We start from the raw sequence: 11,219 nt of genomic DNA on the forward strand, positions 1-11,219 counted from the left end.
TGTAGGGCTACGAAGGCCCTTACCCACGTGTCCAATCGTTTTGTGGCCTTTCCTCTCGAATTGTTTCACATCGTTTCTTGATTGACCACACGACGGGAACCATCCCGTTACAGCCATCAGGATGGAGAGAACGTTGCCATTTCTAGGCAGCGTCGTTTTTGTGGCAGCTGCTCTCTTTTCAATGCCTGTCACTGCTGCCCCCATAAGTAAGTATGCTCGAATCCCTTAACTCCAAAGTTGTAAGAACAAGCACCAAAAATAACTCGCATGCAGCTGTAAAGGAAAATAAAATCCTTACTTTTGACTCATAATTGCATGAATTCCTATGCGCAAAGTAACATTCGATGCTTGGAGATCTTCAAGCAAACGAAAGTAGCCACTGTCCTACCCCGTTCACCGAGTTTGCTGTCCGTGCAGATGCACCTTGCAAATAGGCTTGACTGGTACCATTATTGATTTCAACCTAAAGGTGTGACTTCCTTTCTCTATGTATCCTGGCCGGCGTCTGCCTTGCCACTGAAACCTTTTCACTCATCAGTGCTATCCGTTGTCCTCTTCTGCTCTGCACGAACCTAGCCTTATTGGCTATCCGTCAGGTACTGTCATCCAACATTCTTTTGCCGGAAGACGCCATAGTTCAGGAAGCCTCAGGCCAGCTGCTGTTTGAGAACACAGAGATATCTGGAAAAGTCCCTCAGGGGACGGCCATCTTGAAAGTGAAGGGGAACGACCCTCTAGAAACCCTCGGACTCTTTGTGGTAGACTACTCCAAGCCGGAATTCCTTGACAGGGGTACGCTTATCATTTATTTACAGCAAGTTATTTTGATATTTCCTCTGTTTTACTCGTGGTGACCACCTGTGTCCAGAAGCATCCTTCCTGTTCTGCCGAGTATCTATTTTTGCTTCGTAATAGCTGTTGCGAGACTCCCTGTTATCTCTTCCTCTGCCATAATGACTTCTTTGTCTGTGTGGCTGACGTCTTTGCGTACTTTCTGTTTCTTCTGTCCCTAGTGTACACGGAATCCGGCTCCCAGGTTTTTTGTGACTTTCGGCCCTTTCGGCAATGTTTCACCAGAAATGGTGATGGGGGTCCTGAGTTTTTGGAACATGGAGCAACTCTTACATCTGATTCGGGAGAAAAGCTTCGCTATTTACGATACCCTAGTGGCGGCAGCATTCTTACACGTATGTCCTTTAGCTTAAACAGCTGATAAGCGAATGCAGCTTTCCAATACGACCGAGAGTCAATACATCAAAATAAATCTTTGCCTTAAGCATATATCTTTGCTGCAGCTTTAAAGGTGTCCGTGCAGTAGACACAGATTTGGATGCCAGCCAGTTTATAGGCCCTAAAGTTGACGGTGTAGGAATGCACAGCACCGAGCCTAAATCTTCGGCGCTTACTGCTCAAGCGGCAGGACTGATTAGACAATTGCACATAATAGAGTAAAGCTGCTTTTTAATAATTATGCTTCATGTATGTGTATGCGCTGCAGGGCCTCTTGTCGAGGGACCAGCTCCATCCACGTATATTATTGACCAGTTCAGCAACGAGATCGATGGACGGAATCTGAGTAAGCGACTTTGTGCTTCACGTGATATTTTTCTTTCTCAACAATATGCTTTTTAGCAGCAAGCAAAAGTCCACAGCTGAAGGAAACCCATAGAATCAGCGAAGAATACATGCCTAAGTGTCCACGCAAAGCTCTGCCCAAAGTTTTCAGGCTTCTGAAATGCAAAGCACATACAACTCATGGAAAACCATCATCCTGCCTTTGTTTTTGTTGACACACGATCCTTGAAAGTGTCTTCATTACCTTTTACTTTGCAGTGCTGCCTTACTTATTTGCCTCAGAGTGCACTGACTTCGGTCCTGTAGAGTTCCCCAGCCAGTTCGACGAGGCCTCGTACAGCTTTATTGGGCAGACATCCGGAGACCTCCAGTTCTGTGAAGTGAACCCTCCGATGGTAACAGGGAAACAAATGGTAGCGCTGGCTTCTGGAAAAAGGGCTCCAAGGATTTATTGCGATACGGCAACCCAAGCGTTGCTATACTTTGAACCGCACATGCCATCGCATGATGCAAAGTTTCGCCAATCTCAGCGGAGTAAGGGATGTTGTAATCTCAATGCATAAACACATTAATACAAACTTATACAGTGCACAAAGATACATGCGTATCCACTTTGCACGGCAATGCGCATTATATACAAATACCTGTACCCATCGATTACTGTTCTCAGAGTGCAAGCACTACCTGCGTACGCGCACATATTATCCTTGCTCTGACGTTATTTATGAATATGCTTGATTTTAATGCATAGAAAGATTTTTTTGAAGGGGGCATTGATGACAGCTTTGTTCTCGAATAATGAATAGATTGGAGGGAACGTTGTTGCATGCACTTTAAATTTGTGTGCGCGGCTTTTGAAGCAAGCATTCTGCGGTGCATCACCATGTGCCTGGATGGAGGCATGCATAAACAGTGGTTTGCGTATCGGCAAGTGCGGCTTTAGTAGGGCAATAAATACACTATTTTGTCTTATTTGTGTGGCCTTTTTTTGATCAGTGACAAATAAGCTCACAGGGCAACCAGCGAGTTGTGACCAACTAGCGAGTGAAGCAAATAACATCTTTTCAGTTTCGCGGTATGAGCCTGAAAGGGGAAGGACAAAAGGCGAGAAGATTTATTCGTACACGAATATTCTGGGCAGAAGAGCCTTTATGCCACGTGGGGCCCAGATACATGGTTCCTGAACCCTAAGCTCGAATCATGCTTACCTTTTAGTAGCTGTTTGTACTGAGTACCTTCATTAAATGTTAACTTCCCCTCTAGTATTGTGTTTTCTTGCACTCACTGGGGTGTGGTGTTTGAACTGCATTCCGTTTTGCAGTTGAAATCCAGCTGTTCGCTGAAAGTGAACTAGGAGAGCCTTGCTCGGTCCAGCAATTTCAGCTTTTGCAGCAGCCCAACTATAATCTTCACTCGGAAATAGGACATAATACCACTATCGCTTGTAAAAAGCTCCGACAATATCCTCTACGCGACATTAAGCGAGATGCCCTCATGATCCAGCTTAGCGGCAGTGATCTGTGGATGGAACTTCCAGCCGGAACAGTACTGGCTCTCCCTCGTGATGATCTGCCTCCCGGCATCCTCAGCCTGCATTCCTATCAACCTGCCTTCTCCAGTAGTGGCGTGTTTAAAGCCCCAGAACTGCGTAGGCATATCATTTCGCGTAAATTTGCGCTTTTCTGCTACTACTTCAATTAGTAGTTCCTCGCCGCTTGCGTAGAGCAAATACAAAATGCAAGTGGTGGCAGAGAGCTGCGTCACCTTCATTGCAGCCCGCTGTCAGCTCACTCTCGAGTTCTACCCCTTAAGTCAAAGCGGCTTGGCCCTTCACTTGGGGACCACCAATGTTCCAAGCTGTTGAGCTTTGCCTGTGTGTAGACGCCACTGACAAGGGCAGTCCCATTGACCCGGCTGTCATATTTATCGCCGACGGCTCTGAAGAAGATACAGGATTTCTGTATCAGACGGCAGAAGGAAAAAAAGTTTTTGTCGGACAGCTTCGCGATGGCACATTTGTTGGGAACTTAGGTATATCTTTTGTCGCCAAAAATGCTGCAAACGAGAATGCATCCTTTGAGTACGGGGTTGCCCAACTTCAGCGAGGATCGTCTCTTGTGCTCAGTAAGGGCGGAAACACTGGAAAGCCTCGCCAGAAACGCTGTGCCTAGACAGCTGTAGCGCAGTCTACCATCTGTCAAGTTTCCGATTCACAAACAAATTCGAACTAGGGCTGATGAACTGGGATACCGGTACATAAGCAAGCACGTTCTTATGTTATTTATTCCCTGAAAGCGATATTGTCTGTTGTGTTTCTATGCATATGCGTCATTCAGGCTCCGTTCCCGAAGCTCTTGTTTTGCAACGTAGGTCACCAGCATCAAGCACATTTATGGGCTAATTATTGGCTACACTGGAAATGCGTGATCAGTGTCTAAGATGTACACACGGGGGCTGTTGAACTCTCAGGCGACATTATAAAGTACAACGTTGTATTCTATGGAGGGCCAAGCATAGGTAAGCATCTCGATCCCGAGGCCAGGCTTGATTTATTTAGGCACTAGCAATGCTTTGTGGTCACTGATATTAGACTCGAAGGGACCTCTGTCCAAGACAATTCCTAAAACCACATCGACAGCATTGAGTAACTTGATTTCAATTTCTTATGCAGGGATTTCAGCAGAATATGCTCTCAATATGCTGCACAGACTCCGCCACCATTTTGAATCTCAAGGTACAGCCAACACTCATCGTTGTGGTATAAAAGGCATACTACAGGGCCAGCGCCCCCTTCTGGAGAGCTTGTTTTATCAAGGGAAAGACTAAAGCCGCCCAGTGCCCTGTGAACTTGAAGTCAAGCCTTTATAGAGCATAACTGCGCGAAACGAGTGATTCCGGAGTCCGCATGACTGATCACGGGCCTCTTAGGTATGCAGATGCTCTAGGGTGCTGCGTCTATTGCAGGAGAAGAGCCAGCTGTTTATCATGCCTTACTCGAAGTTAAGAACAAAATATGTAGGCTCCGGCTCCCTTAGCAGCCATGACCGCACAATATTGAATTCGTGTCTCATTCATCTCGGTGAACTTCACAGTTTGCGCGTGGCAAGAGGAAAATGCCTATTGGTTTCTGGTGCGACGAGGCCATTTTTCAGCAAAAATAAACGCTTCCATTAAAGACCTAGCTACAAGTATGATGAATCGGTACAAGCCGTCAGGTGCGCCCACCATACTACCCCGCTTTCCTTCTACAGCGCTGTGCAATCTTTGCGCCCTGAATAACTTACAAAGCCCGCCGATTGGGCAACTGGATGTTCCTATTGGAGAGTTGCAGCATAAGCCGCTGAACAAAGGTAATTTTGTTTGGAGTTAGGTTTTGCGCTTCGTAACAGCAAAGCAGATGCTATTGTGGGTTCGTGGTTTTTATTTTGCAGGCGGAAAGCCAAAGAAAGTCATCGTAAACTTGACGTATGCTGACCGTAGGTAGACTCCACTTTAAACTCACGGAGGATTAAGATGCAGCTAAGCTGAAATTCCTCGTCTTGGGTCTTTAAAAATAGTAATTGTGTGAAGGATGAAGCTAAGCTACCTACATTGGGAAACTGGGGAATTACTAATCACAGTGCCTGCCTGTTCGCTTTGGGCTGCAGAGAGTTTGCCGTTCTCTGTGGTGGTACGACTGCCGGTAAACATGCTCCACTCTACTACAAGTCATGGATTAATTCAGCAACTGCATATTGCCCTAAGTATCCTGCTGGAAGACGTGGTATCCCTCCCTCGTCCGTTAGCAAATCGTATTACATTCTATGGGACAGCGCTGCATACGCTACACAAGATCCTGGAGAGCGGCCACTGTGACAGATGCCCTGAGAACAACAGCTGCAGTTTTTGCCGGGCAGTAACGTTCCGGGACTTTGTGTACGTCGACATTCAAGGTGAGGCATTCTTGTGATCAGAGATAATGTAGAAAGGAACAACATGGCCGAATATCCTGCACTTGGCGGTGGTTACCGCTGATTTTCTTCTTGGTCATACGTTTGCACATAACAACCAGTTTTCTCAGACTCGTATTAGGGATAAAGTTAAAAAACTGCTGTGGTTCCTAATGCCTTCAGGGCTAGGTATTAGCCCTGAGACAATGCCAGACTCCTTCTCCTGGGCTGAATTTAGGGGCCAAGAGTTCTTATTATTCGGTGAGTTTCTTATCCCCTCACGAAGTGTGTCACCTATAAAATAGCAAACAAGAGTATCATCAATAACGACCTTTCGTGAAAGCCTCCTCTCTAGGTTTCAACGGTAAAGATTTGATACTTGAGCAATGAAGGTCAAGATCGGAGAGGTTACCCACCTTCTGTATGCTCTTTCGTGTTTATACCATCTCAGTGAACACCAACTCGGGCCCAGCTCTTCTTGGTGCCGAATTCGACTTCCACACTCAGATGTGTAAGCCTTAACACTATGACACATTCGTAGTGTACAGCGGCTCACCCTCTGTCCCCTTCCTCCATGTGGCTCTAAAGTATCTTCTGGTCTGTACACTCTGCATGCATACGTGGGCTACATGGTTAGCTAAACAAGTCAGTTATAGGGCTAACCAGCATGCTGGCTTTGCATTTTTATGGGTAATATACCAGTGTAGAGACACTCACCGGAAGTAGCCGTATTTCATACACTGCTGTAAGATGCGCCTTTGCAGTGACCAGCCATCCTTCCAGAAAGCATCTTCCCCAGCTCAAGGACTACGCTACCGTCTGCCTGAATGCACATATCAGCAGCATGGCACTAAAAAAAAGAAACGAGGAGTCGTTTTGTCCCAGACTAGCTAACCAGCTTAAATCTCTCCTCAAGGGCCTCTCCCGAAAAGATTTCGTGTCTCTGATGAACAGTGCCGAATTCAGAGATGCTATTATCGAGGGCTGTAAAAGTGAGTTTCTTAGCCGAGGATCATACAGAGTCGTAATACTCCATGGCCTCTCGACTGCACCCACTTGAGTAGTAGCATAGTGCCAGCTCGTGCCCTTCGGCGCCTGTGCTACCAAATGTATGCGTACTTTCTTTTCCCTTTCTCTTCAGTTCAAGTTGAAGACGCTGTAACCTCTTGTATGGAGGGCGATGGAGAACTTCTTGGTCTTCAGCGTCTTCCAGAATTCAGAGTAAATGGTCGAAGCGCGATGTATGAGTACCTCCGGTCTCTCTTATTTCCTGGTACCTCAAATCTTGTGCCAAAAAGTGCTGCACCTTATATTTGAAATGCATCATATGAGAGCTGTGCGGCTAGCCCCACGACTCTTTCTAGAATTTGGAGATTCACCATTGCTGTGTGCGTCCGTGTTGCTGTTATCTCAGCCCTCTTGGGAAGTATTGGAGAAGAACTCCAGAGGGCATCCTTTGAAGATAAAGAAGCTCTTCTCTCGGCTGTTCCCAGCCTGAAGACGTTTATTACTGACCGTATGGCAGGAATAACAACTGTTTAAGAGACATTTTTACCGAGCCTTCGAAAAAGTCCTATGTACATGCAAGCATAGTTTTGTGAGCCTCGGAAGGCGCGTGAGAAGCAATTTTTAAGCTTAGGCCCTGACTCTGTCTTCTCTTACTGTCTCAGTTGCGGTAGAATCCAGCCCACATAATTCTTGCCCTATCGTGGATCACCTATTTCGAGAGGAAGGCAAGGAAAAGGCTTTGACCATTCTTTCGGGAATTGATTCCGCGGTAGCAGCAAAGGGTATCAAACCGTCGAAAGGATCTGCATTCTACGTTGGTCTTTGGTCAAGTCCCCTACGTGGATTGCTGATACTTGAGAATATTCTAAGCGGCAAGGCAGCAGTACCTCCCGAAGATGCTCATTCGGACTCGACCAGTCCCGAGGCAACAGGCAAGCTTGAGTCCTTGCACTCTGACTGCGTCATGCACTACCATTCCGCTTGTGCTTTCCCGGTGCTAAACAAAATGTTTAGCTTTAAGCCGCTAATTTTTTGTCTTTCGAGTTCAGATAGGGACGCCAAGATCAAAATGAAAACGAAGGCGTATGCACGAAGACTTCGCGAACAGCAAGCACAGAAATATGCGGATATTCAAGCTGCACTCTCATGGCCAGCTGAAAAGGAGCCAGACACAATAGAAGAGTGTCGGATGTTTGTCCAAGCTGCTCACCGTGAGACTTCAAGCGATTGGGTGGTGGTACCGTGTTGTTCTCAGGATGGTTCTTTGCTGGTGCTTTAACAGTCGTTCACCACATCTAATCAACTGTAGTGGTGCTCTCGCTTAGGGGCTCGACACTTCAATTGTACAAAGCTACTTCGTGTGAACTCGAGGTTACCGCTTGCCTTTGTGCAGGCTTTGTATTGGTGCCTGGAGAAATCAATAATTTATTTTATCCCCGCTCGGACACTGTGTCATCGGACATAAATCGAACCAGTAAGTTCTTCTGCACAAGTATACCAAGTCAAGTCGTAGCCACTGTAGAAGCGCGTGGGATGGGAAGACAGAACTATTTGCAGCGGCGGAAAAACATGTGTCCAGCGGTCTCTTGAGTGTGTACGCGCTTAGTGCCTGTGAGGCATGTAGCTGAAGAAGCTGGACCATTCATGAGAAGAATTATCTCCACCACTCCAAACACCTATCAGCAGGTCTGTAAGCGGCTCGGTTGGACCAGTATACGCTTGCCACAGAACGCGGAGGAAGCACAAGCTTTTGCCGAAGCCTTGCGTGGTAGGTGTGATGTATGAAGAGACCGTTATATGTACAATAGCTTTGCAGCGGAGTGGCAATCGAAACTATGAACGACCTTTCTGCGGGTTCCATTTTGTATCAGAGGTGAGAGCACTCCAAGGACCTGTAAAGAAGTGGATATTGGCCCTCCAAAACCAGGTGCCTGACTCCATGACCTGGGGTGAGATCAGGACAATTATCGACCCGGCACATGGTGGGTAATATGCAAAGTTGTGAACCCTTTTAGACTGAACCACTGCCTCAGGCGTGGACGGAAGCAAGTGCTTTCGCCTTGCATAAGGCCGGCAGCTCACCAACTGCGTTGTGCTGAAAGCTGAGCTGCATGTGTCAGGCCCACATACCAAGGTTCCTTTTTTCTTGCCATCATCCGGTAAGTAACTTTGTCATTATCCTTGCAGCAGTAGCTGCTCTGCCTAGGAAAAGAAATAAACAAAGTGAAATGCGAATCGGCCGTTGCGCCACCTATAGGTTTGAAGCCAAATATGTTTTAAAACCTCCATTACTCTGCTGAGAAAGCCTAGCCAAATGCATAGCGCGCAGAAATTTGGTGTAAATAGATGCTGTGTCGCTACTTTCAGGCAAATGCCAATGTGTTCGGTCGGCTGGCCGCAATCGCTGCTATATTGATGCTCTAAAATCAATTGAAGACCTTATCTTTAGGTTGTCGCTTCTGTTGCCAGCAGCGCTTGCTAAATATGTCACCAAGGACACTAAAGAACTGAGTACAGACGCAGCTGCCCTCTGCGCGGCAACTGGTGTCTTCGCTAGCGCTTGGCAACAACAGCAGGTCGAGGCCGGATTCGCGCATGCCAACAGCCGCCTTGCCCACTCGATGCTCGTGGAAAGACTGAAGAAAGCGGGAGACTACAGTCTAACGGAAATAAATGAACACGGTCTTGAGAATACTGCTGAATACACTAAGCGGAAAAAGATGCTCAACAATCGTTTCTCAAGTTCGTTATTCAGTCGTTCCGACAAAGTGTCACAGAAACTCTCGCTTTGAATGAACATTTGTTGCAAAATTGCCTTCAATAAGCCATATCTCTCTGTTTCTGTGTTGGTGCGTTTAGGTGGAGCAATGCGAAAATGTCTCAAGCTCGGTAGGTACTGAGCTACGAAGCCAAAGTTTTAGAATTGGCCTGGTGGTAACAACTACTTTAAAGGAGCCTGCAGGTGTGGCTGGCTGCTGTGTTGCCTCAGTGAATGTTGGTGGAAGTGTCGCCCACACACCGGCTGGGGGAAGTGGAGCAAAAATGGCTGCACGATCTCTCTACGGTGGCATAGTCAACACTGTCGGCGTCAGCGCAGTTCAAGTAGACCATTTCATGCAGACGTTGACAGCACTTGGAAGCAATGCAGCTCGGTCCTCGCATCGAACCCATCCTCTTTTAGGCCTTCTTGCAGCTCTTCGTATTACCCAGAGATTCAAAGACTGCTTTGATGAGGCCAAGGACATCACCTTCCGGTCCTGGTACCTCATGCATCTAGAGGGTGACGCAATTATTGGCCGCCTGAATAGTCGCGAATTCGACGCACAGTTTGCATCACGTACTTACAAGTTTGCTGAACATGCCTCCAGCCAAGCATTCGGTAAAATAGACACTGCTCAGCGTGCCTTATGTTGCTTTCCAGTAACTTATAATATTGACCCCTAAATAAATTGCAACGATGCCTATTTCCACATTGCGGAGTGTATACAAATGTCTGGAGTGCATTTGATGCTATTTTGGGGGGAAGTAAGCCTCACTCCGCATATTCATGCAATATGCCTGGTGTCGTTGCAGATAAAGCTTTTAAAACTCTAATGGCCACTGTAACTACCCAGTGGGAAGATGCAGGCGCATTCAAGCTGTTAGTGGATGGGGTGTCGGGTACGGGAGGCATTCAGATTCCAGAGACTGCGCCTGAAGACTTCGATACTCCTGTGGATACGCCTTTGCAAACTGTCTTGGAATACTCCCCGAGTCTTGGCAACCAGCTCATTTCAATTCCTCCGGGCCATTGAAGGCTCTTCGAAGCACATTTTTAACGCCCTATTCTTGCTTCGGAGTGCAGAAAGCCTTGGTGGATTCCACCCACTTTCAGTACTTGCTTATTATGCTTTGAGAAGAGCTTCTGCCCAATTTAAATGGTTTTTTACATCATAAAGGATTTTAAGCGAGCATCACGGATGCGACAGACTGCAATCAATTCTAAAACAGTAGACAGCTGACAGTTCAAAACAAACCGGTAACTTGCAGATGACTGAATTAGGCTGATGTCCACATATTAAGGCCACAAAAAGGTAGGGTACAAGACACGTGTAGATATTTCAAACAACAGTAGGTAAAATAACAACCTTTGATATCATTGCGGCACTGCGAACACAATTCCACACACTAAGTTGAAGTGCATGGGGAAAACTTAGCTCATCTATTACTGATACTCTTCAAACAATTCCTTTTAGGTGGCCTCGCTTATATTAGCTCTTTGTACATATAAACTCAGTTGTTTATATTACGTTGCACAGTATACCTCTCGCATCCCGCTGACCCCACTATTCGAATCGCAACTGTCGAGGCCCCGGCGTGATAAGTTCCGGAAGATTTTCTTAGAAAGAATCGCCTAATAGAGTGTTAAGTAATGTGCACATAGGTTTGAATGCGATAAGAGTCTGCGAATACTAATTATTTTGTCGCATAGTGACAGGTTCTAATCGTGGGTTGGTACAGCTTGCTCCAACCCTACCTGACGTTGTGCTCGACCATTGTAGTGCCTGTGGTAGTGAGGCACCTCAGGCTCAGAGGTTTAGATCGCAAAGGTGTATGAGATAGATTATAGTTTAAGGAAAATGTGGATGCGATTTCGAAATAATATCCCCATTCAAGCATTGGCAGCTGCTGCTACACCACTGCTAGAAGCTGTCAGTTGCCACGTAC

General features: G+C 46.6%; 1 protein-coding gene across 1 annotated transcript; it reads left to right on the top strand.

The window, feature by feature from the left end:
• The first annotated feature begins 325 nt into the window (after positions 1-325).
• On the top strand, positions 326-10,306 carry LOC34620851. The gene is made up of 28 exons (XM_026335079.1): positions 326-372; positions 470-792; positions 1,014-1,187; positions 1,349-1,416; positions 1,513-1,576; positions 1,834-2,109; positions 2,572-2,733; positions 2,897-3,241; positions 3,388-3,699; positions 3,912-3,941; positions 4,045-4,092; positions 4,668-4,925; positions 5,223-5,507; positions 5,688-5,765; positions 5,956-6,015; positions 6,269-6,496; positions 6,646-6,801; positions 6,919-7,040; positions 7,144-7,454; positions 7,557-7,723; positions 7,906-7,986; positions 8,119-8,280; positions 8,384-8,494; positions 8,633-8,671; positions 8,880-9,254; positions 9,372-9,401; positions 9,502-9,891; positions 10,086-10,306. Exons 1-28 carry the CDS (start codon positions 326-328, stop codon positions 10,304-10,306), a joined length of 4,923 nt encoding a protein of 1,640 aa, XP_026190864.1.
• Positions 10,307-11,219: the final 913 nt, after the last annotated feature.

This window comes from Cyclospora cayetanensis, unplaced genomic scaffold, assembly GCF_002999335.1.
Source record: "Cyclospora cayetanensis isolate NF1_C8 unplaced genomic scaffold, CcayRef3 CcayRef3_contig_59, whole genome shotgun sequence".
Lineage (NCBI taxonomy): Eukaryota > Apicomplexa > Conoidasida > Eucoccidiorida > Eimeriidae > Cyclospora > Cyclospora cayetanensis.